The sequence below is a fragment of the Carassius gibelio genome, chromosome B2, assembly GCF_023724105.1.
Source record: "Carassius gibelio isolate Cgi1373 ecotype wild population from Czech Republic chromosome B2, carGib1.2-hapl.c, whole genome shotgun sequence".
Lineage (NCBI taxonomy): Eukaryota > Metazoa > Chordata > Actinopteri > Cypriniformes > Cyprinidae > Carassius > Carassius gibelio.
Window position 1 is genome coordinate 11,747,094 of NC_068397.1, and position 20,867 is coordinate 11,767,960.

The 20,867-nt window shown below is 35.0% G+C and overlaps 1 protein-coding gene across 4 annotated transcripts in view; it reads left to right on the plus strand.

Moving 5' to 3' along the window:
* The window catches only part of ssbp3a (single stranded DNA binding protein 3a), a 33,812-nt gene that overhangs the window by 2,140 nt on the left and 10,805 nt on the right, over positions 1–20,867 (plus strand). For all 4 annotated transcript variants that reach the window (XM_052547849.1, XM_052547847.1, XM_052547848.1 and 1 more), the window contains exon 4: positions 227–311. In XM_052547849.1, coding sequence (XP_052403809.1) covers positions 227–311 — 85 coding nt within the window. The remainder of the gene's footprint in view (positions 1–226; positions 312–20,867) is intronic.

The window sequence follows — 20,867 nt, forward strand, 5'->3', positions numbered from 1 at the left end:
GCAGAGGATGAATAGTGAGCAAGTGATAAAACAAAATTTCTCTAAGTCTGTTTCGATAAAGAGATAAATGCATCCACATCTTGAATGGCTTGAAAGTGACTAAATGTTAAGTACATTTTCATCTTTGTTGCATTAATGTGCTTCCTTATTAATGTTATGATTAGCAAGTCCAACTCTTCTAACATTGCAATATTTTCTCATTACAAACAATGCTCTCATTACACAGTGTGTTTTGGGACCTGTACTGTGCAGCACCTGAGAGAAGGGAGACATGTGATCACTCCAGTGAAGCTAAGGCCTTCCATGACTACGTAAGTGATGCATGTTTATTTCAGCCTTTACTATTATAATGTAATAGAAAAGATCTGCTCCATGAGATAAACCCACTGAAATATACCTGTGGTGTGAAGCAGAATATTGATTAGAGTATGAGATGGTGGCATATCTGTTATTTTTGTTCCGGGTCAGCTTTGTTCATCTGGATTCTATTAGAGGTTAAAAGGTAGATTATTGAATATCCTTTTCCAGATTTGCACAATTGATTTGAATTTTACTGTGTATTTACTGCATGACAGTACCAAGTTTGTGTGAGCATATGAACATTTCCCTCATATTATATGCATACTCTTGGGAATTAGAGGATTGGTATACTATAGTAAACATGATGTCCATTGAATATGTCTTGAATGTCAGAATATTGAAAGTATTATATAACCCTGTATATTGAGTGATTGTGTGTGCTGTACATGCTACCAGTACTCACTGCTGTGATTCCATAAAGTAACAAGCTCTTGTAAATCTTGAGTTGCACAAACCACAATGTGCATAATCACAACAAAGATGTTTGTTTTTTTTGAAAAATGTTTTACAATAACATTATATTTCAATCTTTCTATAAAAAAAAACATTTAAATGATTGTGTTACTTGCAGTTTCTTTTTTAATTATTTGTAAAATATTATCTTATTAGACTTTTAATGACATCTCAGAATTAGTGGTCGACCAGTTTTGACTGCCAATGCCGATATCTTGGAAAGCAGGGGGCCCGATAGCTGATATAAAGATTATCTAATTAAGGCAATATCATATTTTTCAAATGAAGCAAGGGAAACACTCATTTTACACACAGCATACAGTGAAAATGACATGAATATTACAGTGAGCAAATGCATAAAGCACAGCATAATTTGAAATCACGAAGTTAAAGTTTAAAGCAATCAATACGCAGGGACGGACCATAACACAGAGATCACGTGATCATGCTGGATAAAAATGCACACTTAACAAGATCTCACAGTTGGATTCGACTAAGTTTGCTAGGTTTGTGAAATTAAATGTACACAAGTCATTCAAAGATTTGTTTAAATTATATAAATGCGTTTTTGCTTAATGCAATTGAGAAAGTGTTATATTATTTGCCTTTCTATTACTAATAATATAAAAGCAATCGTTATAATATTTTCTGTATACATTAATTCCTTTGTTTAACCATTCTATCTAATTATTAGACAGACTTCTATCTGTATTTAGACAGAACTGTTAACAACAACAGTAACCAAGAGGGAGAATGTGAGCACTGTGTGCGCTCCACTCTCAGCGCCATCAAAATAAAAGTCCAGCCTTGAACACATCTGCCAAACAGATAAACTTATATTTGCCAATATTTGAAAAATGTCAAATATCGGCTGATATATCGGCCTTGGCAGTTGTGGCCCAATGGATAGAAAGTTGGTACTTGTAAGGTCGCGGGTTCGAATCTCAGGTCGGGCAGGAATTGTCGATATAGGGGGAGTTACATCCAGCACTCTCTCCACCCTTAATACAATGACTAAGGTGAGACCCTTGAGCAAGGCACCGAACCCCCAACTGCTCCCCGGGCGCTGCAGCATTGGCTGCCCACTGCTCTGGGTGTGTGTTCATAGTGTGTGTGTGTGTGTGTGTGTGTGTGTGTGTGTGTGTGTGCGTGCTTGTTCACTACTCATTGCTGTGTGTGTGCTTTTGGATGGGTTAAATCCAGAGCACAAATTCCAAGTATTGGACACCATCCTTGGCCACATGTCATGTCCTTTCCTTTCCACTACACTAATGCTCTATATTAAGGTAGTGTTCCCCTTCCATTCTTGATCATTGAGGTTACTTCGATGCATTGATCATAATTGCTTTGGGTTTGAACATCACAAACAAAAAAAATCTGTTGTTTGAAACGGAAACCAGTCTTACACAAATCTCCCTAAATCCTAGAGTTTTAAAATGCTGTACATGTTCTTAGGCTGGATTAAGTTGAGTAAGCTGTGAGGATTTAATTTGTAGTTGTGGAGCTTTGGTCCTTTCCACAACAGACTTTTTTACTCCAATGCAATGGTAACAGAATTACAATTCAAAGTAGGAACCCCTTTAAAATACTATAGACTCACCGTCATTCGAAAGTGTGGTCAGTACATAATTTCAGAAAGAAATTAATTCTTTTATTCATTAAGGATGCATTGAACTAATCAAAAGTTATAGCAAAGACATTTACAATGTACAGACATTTTTTATTTCAAATTATGATGTTCTCTTGAACTTTCTATTTACAGTAGATTCCTGAAAAAAAAAAACTATGGAAAATATTACGCAGAAAAACCTTTCTTTAGCATTGATAATTATAATAAATTATTTAGTTTTATAAATCTATATTATTACGTTTTAATAGGTTTCTTAAGCAGAAAATCAGCATGTTAGAAAGATTTTTAAATGATCATTTGGAACTAAAGACTGGACTAATGACTGCTATTTTACCATCAGGAATAATTGTAAAATATATTAAAATATATATAAAATATATTCAGCCTTTTTGAGCATAAGAGACTTCTTTCATAAACATAAAAAAATCGTATCAATCCCAGCCTTTTAAACGGTAGTGTAACTTAGCTTTTGAAGTTCGCTTTACCTTTACATAGTATTTTTCAGGGTGTGCAGTATAATGTGGAAGGTTTTATCCATCTTTGTGCTGTTTAAAAAGGAGGCAGATCTCATGGGACAACCTGGCCCTTTAAATCTTGAAATGGTGGTTGATGGGGTGGGATGGGGGAAGGGAGCTTACAAGATCTGATACTGGTGAGGTCTCCTCTTGCTTTTTAGCTTTTTAATCCTGACACAGCAGGAAAGTGTGTCACATACACCCCAACTCCCTTCAGGGCAAAATGAGAATAAAAACTGCCAGCAACCAAGCTAAGAACACAAACCTCTCTTTGTAAAGTTCATAGTTGACTTTGATGGCAATTAAATACTGGTAGAAGGTTTCCAGTCATATATTGCTGTATATCAGGAATGTAGCATATATTAAAGGGAGTTGTTTTGCTTTGTCACACTTGACTTGTCAGAGAAATTTTTTAAGTGTGCAATCAAAATGTTTGTTGGATCAACAGCTGAATGCAAAGGAATTGGTGGAAATCATTAATCTGATTGTCAAATTTTCCCTCTGCTCTTTTTCCCTTACACTTTTGATGGTGATCTGGTAATCAGTGTTCATCTGATGACGATTCAAAGTGTGAAGTCCTCCAGTCCCCTGTGTATTCTGTAATGATATTTACATGGATTGTTTGCTTTTATCAATCTTGGTTGAAAGAATCCAATGCAAGGGTCACACTTATGATCTCAGTCCTTGATGTTTCCTAAGGCCCTCCTTGGACACATCCACACACACATTTGTTTTTCTGTCAAAATGGGAGCATTCCATTGACTTCTATGATAATGACAATAATAATCATAATAATATTTACACTCCATTAATACCCTGAACATAACCCTCACTTTAACTTTTTCAAGAGGTGTGTACAATATGTCTGCTTTTTACTTTTATTTATCAGTATAAATATTGAATATTTAACTGTGCAACTCATTTTGTCTGTTTTTACATTTACATTATGCAGTACAGACTCCAGATGCAGGGGCAAAGAAAAGTAGTTTGGGACAATGAATTAAGAAAAATGAGAATTTTTCACGTTGCCGGGGTAAAATATTTTTGCATTCCCATTTGCTCAAATAGCAAAAGAAAAACTCCACAGTAGCTTTTTCATGACTTTCAAAAAAAAAGACTGATGATGGCATTTAGAAATTTCAGTCGAATTTACAATCCCTCCTATAGATGCTGCATTAAAAACACCCTTGCATTAGTGTTACATTTTTGTTGTTGTTGTTGTTGTTGTTGTTGTTTTTTATTTGATGCAAAGGTGATGACTGTAGTTAAAAAAAAATCAATATAAAAATACTTTTTGAGGATATACATTGCTGTTGATACGTGTCATCACAGTCTTGTGGAAAGGGTCCATTCCTGTCAGGACTAGTCAGTCTAGACACACCAAGTGTGGGAGACACCAATTTTCATTAACCATTGTTTTATGGCTTCAGATTAGCGCATTTATTTAACAATGCTTATTTCCACACCGTCAAAATTATGAAGGTCTTTGAAACCATGGAAGCATTGCAGTTGTAACGTGGGACTTTTTTATGTTTTAAGTCACTCAAATGTTTCCAGCACCGTTTGCGTTTACAGTTCAGGGAACAGCAGGGGACTGGAGAATACAGGAAGGAAGTGAACGACAGGGAGAGAAGGAGTACAGGCGGGGGGAGGGGTGTTGGGTTAGACCTTGGCTCAATCCTCAGCTATTTTCCTGTGTGCTGCAGATAAACAAAACAAAATGAGGGCCAGGAAAAATTCAGGGGCCAGCATTTGTGTTTTCATATACAAGTTCGGGGCCCGGAGCACGTATCTCTCTTTATGTGTGTGTGTGTGTGTGTAAGAAAGAGAGGGTTGGTTAATTCGTTTGCTTAGTGATAAGAAAGCCCCTGTTCTTGGCTCAGTTCTGTAGACACGCTGCAACAGGAGTGGTTAGAAATGCAGTTCTCCACTTTTGAGCTATTCCAGGAATTTCCTTCTTTCTCTCTATCTCTCTCTCTTTCTTTTTGCCTGACTGTTGTCTTGCCGGCTAGGTGGAGTAGGGGGTATATTTTTTAGGGGGTTGGAATGTAGTGCTGTGTTCTTTAGCCAGGCTTAAGACCCACAGTTGCTGAATTCCTCATGATATTGTGGAGTTCTGGGTGAAAATTTTGGTGTCTCCATTCGGAAAGAAATCACATTCTTGATGTTATTTGGGATAAGGTTGGTTTGTTTATAGAATTTTTTTCAATCTTTTTTTTTTCTTTTATAACAAGAACTTCCTCTGTTCTATATGTATTTGTTTAATGATAATTTTGGATAATTTGATCATTCTTATAGCTAGTGTTCGACTGATATGGGTTTTTCAATTGCGAATATCAAGAATCTATGATTCAGATCACAGGCGATTCATTGCTTTCACAGTTTAATAAAAAACATAATTCTGCATTAATATTCAGTAACTTAGTTTACACACAGTATTGAAAGTTTTCTTCTGTTTTTGCTTAGCTAATGAAAATAGTTTAAGTTGAAGTCAAAGCAGAATCAGAATCATCATGTCTCACACACAGCAGTGGTTTTGTTGCAAATGGAATCAATGGCCCTGTTTACACCTGGTATTAAGATGTGTTTTCATTGATCCAGTAACAAGTGGACAGGTGTAAAGAATCAAAAACGTTTTAAGCTAGTCCATTTTTAGCTACTTCCAGAGGTAGTCGAAGATGCATTTTACCCAATTGCGTTTGCAGTGTAGACACCCATGTGGTTGAATAGGTCCAAACTTTAAAGGCTGCATCCAAAATTTGCATACTTTTCGAGTATTTACTTCTAAATTAACACTTATTTTGCAGCTGTAAAAAAAAATTGTGTTCTATATAGAATGTGTACTGTGTGAATTTTATCCGGACGTAGTATGCTCCTTATGTTGTCATTGTCATGTGACCTACATCATCAAAACCTTGCCTGTGGCCTCAAGGGATAGTAAGAGGTCGTTCACAAAACCACGTGGAAAACACTAGCTGCACAGTTTTCTCTTTTCCAATGCGCTCGGGAGCTTGCGCTCCAGTGGCTTCTGCCGTTGCTAAGCAACCATGACCTGTGCTCTCCATGATGATGTGGAAATTTCAGCAAATGATAAGTGAATTTCCAGCACTGAAAATCGCTTGCAGTAGCTCTGCTACTAAATGTATTTAAAAATGGGTATCCCTGTACAGCATTGGTTAGCTGTTCCTCCATCTTGGCTGAGCTTTCAACGTTGTTATGGAAAGGGTGAAGCTGGTTTTTGTCACAAGGCCTATGGTGCACTTGTGACATTCTGAAAAGTTAAGATGTGTGACAGATGTGCCTGGAAAAAATAGACGAATCATACAGTGCATTTGAAACAACAAACTTGATTGCGCAAATGACTTGAATGGCCCCTAAAGTGTCCATCAGATGCACACTTAAGAATTTCCCCAGAAGTAATAAGTCATCCAGGTGTTTTTAATTTACTGTTAACATGGACATATTACTCTCACTTTTTTTCCACTTACTATTCAGTAAAGAGGTATGCACATTAATGAATGACCCAATAATTCACTCAAAGAGTCTTTCGTCATCACCTGCTAGCATAACAATGAAATCTACTCGAAAGAGTCACTGAAAATGTTCACTACTAAATGGAAACTCGCAGATAAATGGAGTTATAGAACTCATACTTTGGTTTCACTTTTTATGTGGCACATTCTTCTTATTACATTTAAATTAATATCACACAATATACACACAAAATCTTTGCAATACAGACAGACTCTATATAGAAGAATATAGAGGCTGTGTGGGCTTCTATATACAGTAAGTAACAAAAGATAACCAAACTAAGCACAGACTCTTTATTATCATGACATGTAAAGCATTGCTGCCCATTCACCTCTTTCCATCGTCTCACCTGAATGTAGTTGTTTGGAGAGGATATGGTTGCCATGACAACAGCCCAGGTGGCAGGTGACCTGGGTGGTCTGCCTCGAGCGAACACACTGTGCCTGTGTCTGCGTGCTGACACTCCCCTCCCCCTACTCTGAACAAGCACAGAGTCTCAACAGATAGCTTTATGAATATAACAGTAAAAACTGTTTTTCAGCTCCTGCTGTTTAAATCCTCAGGGCAAAGCCCTAAACTAACCCGGGGTCTTTACATATTGTTTGTTTGGGAATCTCAGCATAGACATAATTCACCTCTATTGTTAGTTCTACATGTTCTGCCAAAAGGAAGATTTGACAGCACTGTCAGTATTTACTTTATGATTATTAGTAAGGCTCTAATAAAGTAATAAAATAATAATTATTTATAATAATAATAATAATAACTTATTCCAACAATGAACATGAAAACCTAATAAAAACCTATTGTTGTACCAGCATGACCACAAAAATACCTATTATTGTTTCATTTAGTGCAGTGTTTCCCAACCTTTTTCCTTGGGGCCCCCCCATGTACATACATATACATATATATATATATATATATATATATATATATAATTCAAATGCAAATTCAAATGCTTTCTTTACTGGATCTCTTATAGGGCTTGGGGGTCGTGACGTCATTACTTGCCGTGGCCGCCACGTTGAATGCTTCCTTTACTGCTACTCGGACTACTGCGCAGTGTTTAGACATACTCCCTCTCATCCGTGTGTCTTAATTTGATGAATTAAAAATCTATTTTAACCATTTTCAACCGTTGTTGTATTGTGGGGTGTAATAGCGCAACACATAATAGCCATGGGGAAAATAAAATGAGAATGGATTAACTTTACACCGCTTTCCTGCTTGGAGGCGCGACTACGGAGACCATAACATCTGAATATTAATTTATATAGCTTAAGTCAACATTGAAAATAAGGGAAAATTCTCGAGTTACTCATCCAAAATACAGAAAATTTCAACATTCATCTTTTTGTTGCTATCCCTCTGCTGACAGCAAAAATTCGTACTATAAAACTGCTGCATTAACTAACGTTAAGCGATTTGTGAAGCTAGGTCTCTTGTGACTTTAGTTACAGATTGGCGTGAAATCGTGCTCTCACAACAACAACGCTATCTTAAAAAGCCCAACATCACGCTAAGGTTGCTTTCAAGTAATCAAAACGATGCTTTGAAAACATCTGTTTCGCTGGAAGGAGAAGGAGTAGCAACAGGACAACAACACAGAGACTTGACAGGTCTGATGGAGGGGCTAACAGGATATTTTACAGGAAAATACTAAAACGGGAAGACAGCGGGAAAACAGCTCAAATACGTGAGAACCCCGGAAAAACAGGAGGGTGGACAGCTACTAGCTACACTTTTGAAACACATTGTTAAAAGTCCATGCGTGAATGGTTGTTAGCACTAACGGTTTCTAAACTAGCAGCTAGGTAACGTTAGAGCGCAGCTTACCGGATTACTGTATACTGTTTTGCCGCTGTTCCGTTTCTATGATTTGCAGCTCCGGAACCCATCCATTTGTGAACTGTACATGAGACTTGACTTGTAGCTTCGGAACTATTCTGAAGTGTAGGCGCTCACAAAACAAACAAGGTAGCCGAAGATATCTGTAATGCAAACGTGCGGCAAAAAGTCTCCGTCGGTACTCCACTATTTGTTGGGAATTTCATATGGGACTCACAAACTCGCTGCCGGCCACCCGTGATGTGGAGGGACGGCTGCCATCCATGAGGGAGTGGAGGAGTCACCGCCGTTCACCTGGGACCAGAGCCTGCTGCCATCCACCAGAATGGGGAGGAGCAGGGAATGGGGAACTCCTGCTAGGTGCCCGAACACGGAGGAGCCGTTGCCGTCCACTGTGTGGCAGAGTTTATTATTTTTATTAATTTCTTATATTATTCATTATATATAACAGGTTATTTTAATATTGAGCATTCATTGCTTATCGGTCATAAAATGGAAATATTTAATTTATTTGCATTGAACACCAATCAGTGTATCTCCAACAGGCAAAATTCATGTCCACACAATTCATAATAGTGTATCCTGAATACAAGTGCATTGGGTGTACCTGCTAAAAACACATTTTGATCAAAATAGTAAACTCTTGACTTTGTTTAAATTAACCTTTCATTTGTACACAGCTGTTCATTCATAGCTCTTCCTCTGAGAGACCCTTGTTTTGAGTCTTGTAGTTTAATTGCCAGTAATGGCGCTTTTATCAGGGAGGTCAATTGGACAAGGGCATCAGAGAGCGCTCATAAACTGCTCTCCCTGGCTAATTACCCCATCCTCTGAGTACATTCTAGAGTTCTTTAGAGTCTCTCTGCCTATCAAACAATTGCTCAAAATAGTCTTTAGGTCAAACATTGTGCATGAACCACAGAACCCTGTCTCTGAATAATTTATTGGCCAAGGAAAATGTTTACAAGCTTATGAAAGAAAACACTGCAGTGGAAGCACGAGTATGGAGTTGACCGATGATGTGGACAGAGTACATGTACTGGCTTTTCTTAAAACTTCTTAGCGCTGCTCGCCATCATTTTTAGGCCACATATTTTGCCAAGTACTATTATTGTAAAGTAAGTTACATAATTTTTTGACAAATTAAACCCATGGGAATAACGCCACAATGCAGTCAAGGCATCATGCAAACCCCATGGGTCTGGTGAGTGTGTGTTTGCCACTTAAGTCCTGTTCCTGGTTACTTGCACATTCCCTTAGGAATAGAAATGTGAAAGCAGCTTTGGATTTCAGAGACCAGTTCACATTTTGAGTGTGAATCAAATCAACTGTTCTAAAGTCTAAATTTTTTTTTTTTTTTTTTTTTTTTTTGTAAATTGTTTGATAATCACTGATCTCTGTATTTACATACTCTAAGAAAAATAAGTACCAAAGCTGTCACTGGGGCAGTACCTTTTCAAAAGGTGCAAAAATATTCCCTTTAGGTATGAATATATACACTTTTGGTCTTTTGGTACAAATATATACCTTTTAAGTTACTTAAATGCATAATAAGGTACAAAATACCTTTTGAAAGAGTACATCTCAATGATTAATGTTGTAGCTTTTCTGAGAGTGTATACAGGTATGTACTTAATACATGCTAGGTATCAGGAGTGTTTACTGGGGCACAGCCCTTGTCATAAAATGTGTGCCAATATTTTAATTTTGTAATACTTTTTTGAATATAAATGGATATACAGAAGCTTTACCTGCGGAACAGAATGGTTTCGAAAGCTGGACATGCTATAAAAAGCTGCTTCATCACTAACAAAAGATAGAAGATATTTGTGAGTTTTGTTTTCTGTCTCCCTAATATTTCCGTTTGAGAAACTTTTGAAAATTATTCTGGGTGTCCTAAATCACGAACAGTTTCAGACCTTTTAACAAACCTGTTTTTAATTGCTCCAGTAAAAATGGTCTATAGTGACACCCCTGCTAGCTATGATAACAATTAATCAATGCTCAATTAACTGTCAAGAATAATTTAATTGATGTTTCTTAATTGATTATCTATGCTTGATTATGCAGGTACATTTAGGGTGCGTGCTGTTCATGTGTAAAACGTGCACAATAGAAAAAAGCCAGCATATTGTTATGCCTGTAATGTTGATAGGGCTAGATCTTTTGTGCAAGTAATTCAAAACATACATATTCTGCTTTTAAATATGATCCTAACTTTAAAAGTGCATTAAAATAAAAACAATCCAAAGTCCTTAAACATGGAAAACAGAGAAATTTAACTAAGTCTAGTTTAATGATATTTCCCACACAGATAATTATTTCATCAGGCTTTGGAACACAAACAAGATATAGAATAATAATAATATAATAATGTATAACAATATATAATAATAATAATAATAATAATAATATAATAATTTTGTTCCTACAACTGATTATTTGTTGCCATGGTCCATGTTTCATTAATTTGTTGTCTAGTTAAATTAAAACTTATTTAGTACAATATGGCCACGCTTCAATATACAAAAGTAATAAGTTGTGATAACAACAAGCACAAACTGTTTTAAAATTGAATGTGACGAGACTGAAACCCATGAGAAGATATAAAATAATTAAGTTACGTTAGGCTAACTATGCTATTTTTTATTTATTTTTTGACAATTAAAAAATGTATATGGTCTTTAGCATTTTTACCCCAGCAAAAGATGTGAAAATAGGGATTTTAGAGTGGAAATGACTGGAAGAAAATAAACTTGTATAATACCTTGTGAAAACTAGGCGAGACAAGAAACAAGAGATTCCGCAAGAGGTTTTCGTGTTTTCTATTAGTTAGAATGTGTGTAACAGTTTTCATTGAATGCAAAACATGAATAAACAATGATTAAATGATGAAAACAGCATAAAATAATAGTCAGTTAATCATTATAATTATCATTAGATTAATCTTTTGGTTGCAGCCCTACTGAACACAAAAGGATTAAAATATCCTGGCCACTCATTCCAATAAAATGAATAGAGTCTTTCTTTATTGTACTTCAACTGTTTATTAAATAATTTATCTCACCTGGGAGTGAGTAACAAACCATGAAGAATCAACAACAGGCTGCAGAAAAATACTGTCTTTTACTATTTCACTTCTTCATAATAACAGGAACTTTGCTCACAGCAGGAGAGCTGATGTCCGACAGAGATTGTCATGAAACGTATTACTGAAGCAATATTCAAAGGGCTGTAGAAGTGGTACTTTAACTTCTCCAAGAGTGTTTCACTGTGTTGACTGTTGGCATGCTAAAGCACAACACACTAAAACACAAAGCTAACATAAACCTGCAAAAGTAGTATGACATTTGCTATTAATCATAGCCACGAGCACATGGAGGGGATTGGGTGGTTGAGCAGATGCCTCTTAACTGAGAGGACTGTGGGTGAAGAAGTGCTGAGAACCTTTAGGACTGAGAAAGAGAAACTACAGGAGATGGCAGCAGATGGAGAGAGCTTCTCTTCTTGCCTGAAGTCGACTGCTCCCTGATGCTGAACACAAGCATTGACTCCCAAAGGAACAGCTGTCAATAGCCATTAAACTGCAAGCCTATCAGTTTTCAGTATTACAGTGGCCTTATAGAGTCGTTCTTGACAGTAATGGTCTTGATGGTCATGGGCAGAAATCACTGATCTATTTGTTGATTTTGTCTGAATGACTTGAGATTTGCAGAGATAATGCATTATTAGCAGAGGAGGGGTTTTTTTTTTCAGATCTGAGGCAGAGATCTATGCTACAGTTTACAGTATCATATATCACATCTCTATAGATCTGGCCTCTCATGGGCTCTTTGTGTCCTAATGTAACCTCCCCTTTTTAGGACTCTTGCATCACAAAAAAACTCATTGTGTGTCTGGCAATCATTAATGGATCTCCAGGGTGAATGCTAACATCAGACAGGAGGTGTTGCCCAAGGCTTTGGTCAGGACCAGTGTTAATTTTGACACAAAATTTTAATTTAGTTTTAGTCTTAGTCTTTTGACTATAATTCTTTTTAGTTTTAGTCGAGTTTTAGTCATCTGATTTGTTTTAATTTTAGTCTTATTTTAGTCGACTAAAATTGCTTGGTATTTTAGTCGACTAAAATAAGACTAAAATCAATAACAGATTTACTAGACAATTTTTTACAGCTGGTATAGGAAACAAACTTAACCAAAATATATAAAACACAAATTCAACTTTATTTCAACACAACTGTGTCTTTATTTCGATTCAAAAGCTTTTATGCAGCAACAAACACTGTCATGATAATGTAAACAATAACTAGCTGCCAATTGACCATCAATAAAAGAAAAATAACGTTAGGTCCAGGACCTTAAAGCTTACAGCTGAGCTGAACAATAAGTGCATACATTTAAAGTAAATATTTAATAAGTTGGCAGCTAGGTGGATAAAAAAAAAGTAACAAGATTTTATAAGGTATTCATTTGTCTAGCAATATTGTATGTTTTAAATACTACAATATTGCTAGATTTGTATGTATAATGATAGGATGTGAACATTCACGTTTCACATGACTAATGTAGAAATATTTGTGATATTGTCAACAAGTAGAACATTATAAAATATACTAAACATTAGTATTAATCAAATGTATGTATCATAATATTACGTATTAGTATGGTGCTCTCATCTAGCTTGAAGAAGGGGCTATTTTACAGTACTTTTCAGTTCGTAATATTTAATGCTACAACATCTACGCACTGCAGTCTTCCAATTTTGCTTAGCTCAATAAACAAAAGAACATCGTTGTGAAATTACATTTGAGAAAATGTCCGGGTGGCTCGTCTGTAAATGTCTTTTCAAATTGGTTGTGTTCTTGCCACGAATGAGCGCTCCGCGTGCTTTACAGTTTGTTTTGTTTTGTTCGTCGTCAAACGTGAAGTGAGCTGTGAACATTTTGTCGCTCTTTTAGACATCACCTCTTCGAATGCCGTCTTCCCGGGAGCTCATTTAAAAACTGAAAACCTTCGCTTCACGTCTCAATAAGTCAGGCTCTGATTGGTTCTCTTCTCTCATGCAGTCTTGCCTGTTATGTTTTGCCGGTTCTTTTGTTCATTCCTCGCATCTCTCCCGTCTGCTGATTTGATTTTCGTCACAGTCCATTTTCGTCTCGTCCTTTATTCGTTGACGATAATGTCAATCAATTTAGTCATAGTTTTAGTCTCCATCAGTGCCTTCTATTTTAGTTTTTGTTTCGTTTTCGTCCACAAAAATATATTTGTGACGAAAATAATGACGAAAATATTTAGTCAACGAAATTAACACTGGTCAGGACTGATTCTTTACCTTCTCCCATGCTTCTGTCTCTCCCTTCCCTCTCCCTATTATTTAGCTAGATGAAACAACAGGGGTGTAAACCAGTGTTTACGTCTTTGAAGATATTTCAAATTTCCCAGTCATTGCCAATTACATAAAATAGCATAATATAAATAGCTATAATAAAATAAAATAATCCTTATAAAATACGCTCATTCACATTTAATGAATCAATTAATCAATTAAAACTTGCGTAAGATTTGGATAAAATAGATGAATTATTTATTTATTAATTAGGGTTAGGGTTACATGTTGTCATGTTATAAAACATGTTTTTGATCAACTCCAGTTGGATATGATATGAATTAAGATAATAGCTTACTTTGATGGATTCAGTTCATTCAGTAAAGGATTTGTGTATGGTGTTACCTCAATGATTTCTTTCACCCTTCTTTCAGTATTTCATAATAATTCATTTAACCCCTGGTCTGTTTTATCTTATCTGGGTCTTATGAGGTCAGATGTATGGATGGCATCATATTAAGGGGCTTTGTTTCCAGGCAGATGGCACTCCTCTCTTCGCTCTGTGGAGACAGATGAAGGTGATGCTTCTATTCAGGGCTGGCCAGCACTCCCTATGGAAAGTAAATGTGTGAATAAGCAAACCAGTAACACCTGTCCAGAAGTGACAGACAATAGGAACACAACAAATGTGTTTTGACTGTTAATTGGACTATGTGATAAGTTGGATGCATAATAGCCAAAGAGCTATTCGATTTCACGCTGTTTATTAGAGTAAGATTTAATAGTTTTAGATGTTTTCTGCACAAAACAATACCACTGTAAAACTTTTTGCCACTACTGCAATATATTGTACTTGTTATACAGTATCCTTCTGTAATCTCTGAAAATACTGTATTTTTACTGTATACAGCGATTCATCGTGTTTGTACAGGGGGTTAATGTAATTGTAATTTTTTATACTGTACTTGAATTTGTACTGTAATTTGTCATTCAATTATTCAAAATATAATAATTTCATTCTACAGTAGTGGCAATTGGAAATGGAAAAGTTAAAAGATTTAAAAAAAATTTTTTTTTATAATAACAGAATTGACTTTGAGTTGATAGCTTAAATGTCAGCTGTATTTTATTCTTATAAAAACATTTAAGTGCAGTTAACAATTTACAATACAGTAATCTTATTTACTTTTTATGTTCTTCTTAATGTGGACTAAAAACCTTTTACAAGCATATATTTCACAGTAGTGTTCTTTTGCGTTACATTTGCAGTCATGGAAGTCACATTTCCTTTCTTGTATCTGGACCACTTCCAGGGTTAAAAGAATAAAGAATAATGTCAAATACACACACTTATGAATGGTCGTATATGTCTTAAAGGCCCCGTTTTTCGTGCTTTTTTGAAGCTTTGATTGTGTTTACAGTGTGCAATATGGCGTGTTCATGTTTCGCATGTAAAAAAACACAGTATTTTTCACACAATTCACCTATCTGTATACCGCTGTTTTCACTGTCATAAAAACGGGCTGATGACTTCCTTGTTTTATAAAGTCCCTCCTTCAGAAATACGTGACGAGTTCTGATTGTGCCAGCGGTTCCTGTGTTGTGATTCGACAGCAGCTCAGCGCACGCGGCCCTCCTGTAAACGGCTAGTTGGGCTAGTTTTGAGAAGCAAGTTGGCAGGAGCATGTGCTGGAGTTGTACTTATAATCACAGGAGCGTTTTTACTGACGAGATGCGCATGAAAATCGCATTTGATTTTTTTGCACAGCCCTAACATCTAGTTAACGAAGCTAAACAGCGTTGCCCTTTGTGTAATAAGTTACAGAAACTGTTAAACGCACCAATTTAAATAATAAAATACACTTACTGGTTGTGATCCATAAACAATGCCTTCTCCAGACAAAGAGGGAACTGCTCCATCTTTCAGGAATAATCTTTGTGCGAATCCGGCATTAAACTGATTGAGATTGAGAAAGCTGTCCTCAGCAAGCTGTCTTCAGCAAAATGTGCTGCACATAGTTTTACATGTGGATTATAATTTTCGGGAACCGAGTTAAACATAAATTGTAACCATTAATCTCCAAGTACAGCTTCCCTGGGAAGGCCAAACAAATGTGATTGGACTCCGAGATGAAAATAACAGCGTTTCGACGACATGGCGACAAACACAAACGCAACTCTTTCTCTTCTCCGTCGGAGCGCAACAAGACCACGCCCCCTGTTTGTGTATTCATGTGGGTGGAACTTAGTCAAAAAAAACTGTTTTAGTGATGTCATTATTACTGCAGGAACTAGAGGGATGTAGTCCAAACAGGTCGTTTTTTGTAGGCGAATTCTGTTAACTAAAATATCTTGCTTGTCATTGAACTTTGAGTTTTAGAATTTTGCAGATATTATTTATACTCTAATAACAACATTACACACTAACTAAAGTTTAAAACATGGAATCACGAAGAACGGACCTTTAAATGAATGTAAAAAGTGTAGAAAGAAAACTTGTTTATCAGCATTTTAAATCCATGCATTTAGTTTTAAAGTGATGGCATGCTAATAAACCTTTTATATGTTAATTAAACAACAAGAGAGAAAATCTCTCACTGCTCTTAACCGAATAGCTTTGTGAATAAATCTATATTTAATTCAAACAGTGTGACTATTTAGTGCTTTTTGTAACATACAATTTAAGTAGTCCCTATTTCTTATTTCTAGTGCTTTGTTTTTCAGGGAGATTTGTTTAATTTGTGTCTCTGTCCTATTATAGTTTATTTCCTATTGGAAAATAGAAACTAATTAACTAACTAGTTATCTAAACTAGTTTCTGCCATTTATTTGTCTTCAGTAAGCTTCTTTTTACTTTTCTTTTTTTTTATGTTTACGTGGCACTTGAAAAATAAACTAACACTCACAAAACCTTAAAACTGCACACAATTAGCTGAAAAAACATTGCCTAAATTTACAAACATTTTGTAAGGGACACAAAATTTTACTGTTTTATGAAAATACAATAAAAATCTGTTAGAATGTACCTGTAAACTTCCACTGTAAAATATTTATTTAATTTATTTTTTGAAGTTGCAAGTAAAACGGATTATTGGAATAGGTTTTACAAGACAAATGTCATGTTTAATTTAGTGTTACTGTCTGTTAATTTGTAACTTATTGTGAAATTGTTCTAGTAGCAATTCTAAATGATTTTTTTTTTTTTTTTGTTTTGTTTTTTTTGTATATTCGGCAGAGTTTTCGGTTTAGTGTAATGATATTTACTATCAAAGACATTATTAGATTTTTGCCCTAACCTTTATTCCTGTAACATTTAACACTGGAACACCTGAATGCAACCGGATTGGTATAGAATATCGTTTTGAAAGGAAATGTCATGAGGTTTTTAATAACTTTTCAGTTAAATGGCATGTCATTTAATACCAGGCATACCATATTTGAATTTGCCCAATCACCTATTCAAATGATGTATGTATAAGAATTCCAACTGTGACAGGGATAAAATAATATGCATAATATGCAATAACATGGTTTTGGTTAGAGTAGTAAATTAATAATTATTAGTATATGAAGTAAGTGCAAGACCGTAAGTATATATATAATAGTAAAAAAAAAAAATTACCTCTAAAAAACGTTTTTAACCGCTAATTTAAACATTAGGGAGGGTGCAAGAAATATTCCCTGAAATTTGCTGGTACAAACTTTTTTTACTTCGAAAAACAACTCCGGACTGTGTTACTGATTCATGCCAAAACATACATGTTACAGTTATTTCAATTATGAAATAACTGTCACACACCCAAAAGCTGCTGCATCTAGTCATGTAAATATTTTTACAGTTTTACTCATAAAACTATGAGTTGCTTTCTTATGCTTAACATAAAAGAAGATATTTTGAAGATTGCTGGTAATCAAACAGTTGGTGTTTGCCATTGACTCCTTAGTAGAAGAAAGTAAAAGAAAAACTATGAGTCAATGGCAATCACCAACAGTTTGATTAACAGCAATCTTCAAAATATCTTCTATGTTCAACATAAGAAAGCACCTCATACAGGTTTGGAACAACATGAGGGTACGTAAATGATGACAGAATTTTAGTTTTTGGGTGAACTATCCCTTTAATAAAAAAGTGAATACCTCAAAAATATTCAGCAGCCTCTGTTGTTAGTCTGATTTAATCATTAAACATATTATTGCACAAAAATGTGCATGGCCAGATAAAAGATTGTGTACATTGTGTATTATTGCAACATCCACGTTCCACATATTATGCTGTCTGTGTTATACTGCATGCGAGTGCATAGCTATTCTATGTCATATTTTCAAGGTCACAGAGCCTTCAGGTTTTACTACATGAGCTCACTCATCTTTTCAAATATCTTACATATGTGCCACAAAGGGAATCGAGTACCTCTTAGCACAGGATCAAATGAATATATTAGTTTTCACAATCATGTAGGCAGGTGGATCTTTTGTGTTTTGAGGTCGGAGTCTGACCAGGATTTTCATTCAGTATTGACAAAACTTGAAGTGTGGGATTGCCCCTCTGTGATGCAGTTCTGCGGTCTCAAGTGCCATCTAATAGGTGTCGCCTGAGCTCCATCACAACCATATCATATGAGAATGTGTGAAGTTTCTGTTACACAGAACATTAGAAGGCAATATTATGACTATCACATCCATGTGAGAATAACTAGAAGCAGGAAACTTGAAGAGGAAGCTTGGCAGTTGACTGGTCGTTCAAACTGATGGGTGGTGCCTTAGGCGTGTACTGAGATCCCCACAGGGGTTTGTGATAGACTGATAAGATTGGCTCAGGAAGTCAGTTATCTGAACTAGAACGGTGATCAAGCCTTGTACTGTATATCATGTAGTCTAACTAAACTAACTTTTTTAATGAAAAAAAAAAAGAGAAACCATTGATTGACCTTAAGACCTTTTTTGAAGACCTTCGTTCATCTTCGTAATGCATTGCATTTTGCAGACATGATATTAAGAATATCTTAATTTTGTGTTTTGAAGATGAACAAAGATCTTTGGAACAACATGACTGTGGTGGGTGACTTTGGGTGAACTATCCCTTTAAGACTGGATTAATGGCTGCTGAAAATTCAGCTTTGCCATATTTACTCTAGGGCTGCAACAAACGATTATTTTGATTGTCGAATAATCTAACGATTATTAGAATGATTATTCGGCTAATCGTAGATTATTTCACTGATTAATCAATATAATTTGATTATTCAGCTCTTGCAATTAGTTAAAGTACTGTTATACATAGTCTAATAGTCTTCAGCTTTGGGAAATAATATGACAATTATTATGCAATTAATTTATACAAATAAATATATTTGACACACAAAATGAGATGACAGAGAAACCTTCTAATTTACCATTTAATTACTATATGAAAATTAACTGAATGACACCTCATTCTGCCTAACATCTCCTTTCGTAAGTATATAATGTGGATAAGAAACAAAATAAAGGTAAGTGATTAGATGTTTTATTTTTGGATAAACAATTTTATTCACCATATACACTACCAGTCAAACATTTTTGAACAGTAACATTGTTCTTCTGTATCTGACTTCTGCTCATCAAGAATTTGATGCAAAGTACAACAAAAATAGTACAATTTTGACTATTTAAAGTAACTGTTTTTTTATTTGAATATATTTTAAAATGTAATTTATTCCTGTGATTTCAAGGATGATTTTTTAGCATCAGTACTCTAGTCACAGGATCCTTCAGAAATCATTCTAATATACTGATTTTTTTATTATTTTTATTATTATTATTATTATTATTATTATTATGTTGAAAACAGCTGAATATAATTTTTTCAGGTTTCTTTGATGAAAGAAATCTTTTGTAACATTATAAATGTCTTTGTCAATTTAAAGCATCCTTGCTAAATAGAAGTATTAATTTCTACAATAACCCACAAAAAAAAAAAATAATAATAATGATATTGACTCCAAGCTTTTGAATGGTATTGCGTATAATGTTACAAAAGCTTTTTATTTCAGATAAATTCTGGTCACTGGATCTTTATATTCATCAAAGAATCCTGAAAAAACGGTTTTAAATATTGATAATAATAATAATAGTGATAAATGTTTCTTAAGCTGCGAATCAGCATATTAGAATGATTTCTCAAGGATCATGTGACACTGAAGACTGGAGAAAATTCAGCTTTGATCACAAGAATAAATTACATTTTAAAATATATTCAAATAGAAAGCAGTTATTTTAAATCATAAAAATATTGCACAATATTACTGCTTGTGCTGTATATTGGATTAAATAAATGCAGGCTTGGTGAACAGAAAAGACTTCTTTAAAAAAAATCTTAACGTTACTATTCAAAACCTTTTGACTTGTATATTAATGTCTCTTAAAATACCTTACTGGGTTATGATAATAAAAACAGTCATGAGCTAGATTAAGCTTTGATCTCTGCAAACCAAACTATCACTTTATTCAAATATTTTATAATAATGTTTAATACCGTAAAGCTGCTTGATTTAAGGTATTGCATAAAATACTATAGAAGTGACGTGAATGCTTTACTGAGCTCATGCAAACATCCACATCAGTGTAATAAGCTGCATTTTAACTGCTGCTTTCACATTGCTGTGATTTTTCTGATGTTTATTTCATTATTGAGAGGAAAGCACGTGTCATATATTTTCATTCATTTCGGCTCGGGTGCGTTTCTCTGAAGCAGTGCTGAATGCTGTATCTCTTCTTCTCTTGAATTGCATCGAGGAGGGCTGAATTACAGGTTTGCGCTACAGCGCCACACTGGTCAAACCACATTATTGCAGGCTCTAAATTAGGTCAAATTAAATCAAACAACTACTCAAAAACATTTTCGAAAACAGTTTTTTTTTTTATTGTCAACATTGTCGATAATGTCGACTAATCATTTCAGCCCTAATTTACTCTAATCACAATATTACTATTTTAAGTAAATGCATACTTTGTAAGCATAACAGAAATGGACTACCACTTTATTGCTGTAGCATTCATGGTATATCTTAATTAAGAGTTAGTTAGCCCTAAATGTCATATAAGACTGAGGTTGGTAATTCAAGTCAATCAGACGGTTCTGTGTGGACTAGGCTTTATGTAAACAGCATCTGTCAAACTAAACTGCATTAATATGGTATTAACCTTGCATAAGCTGCAT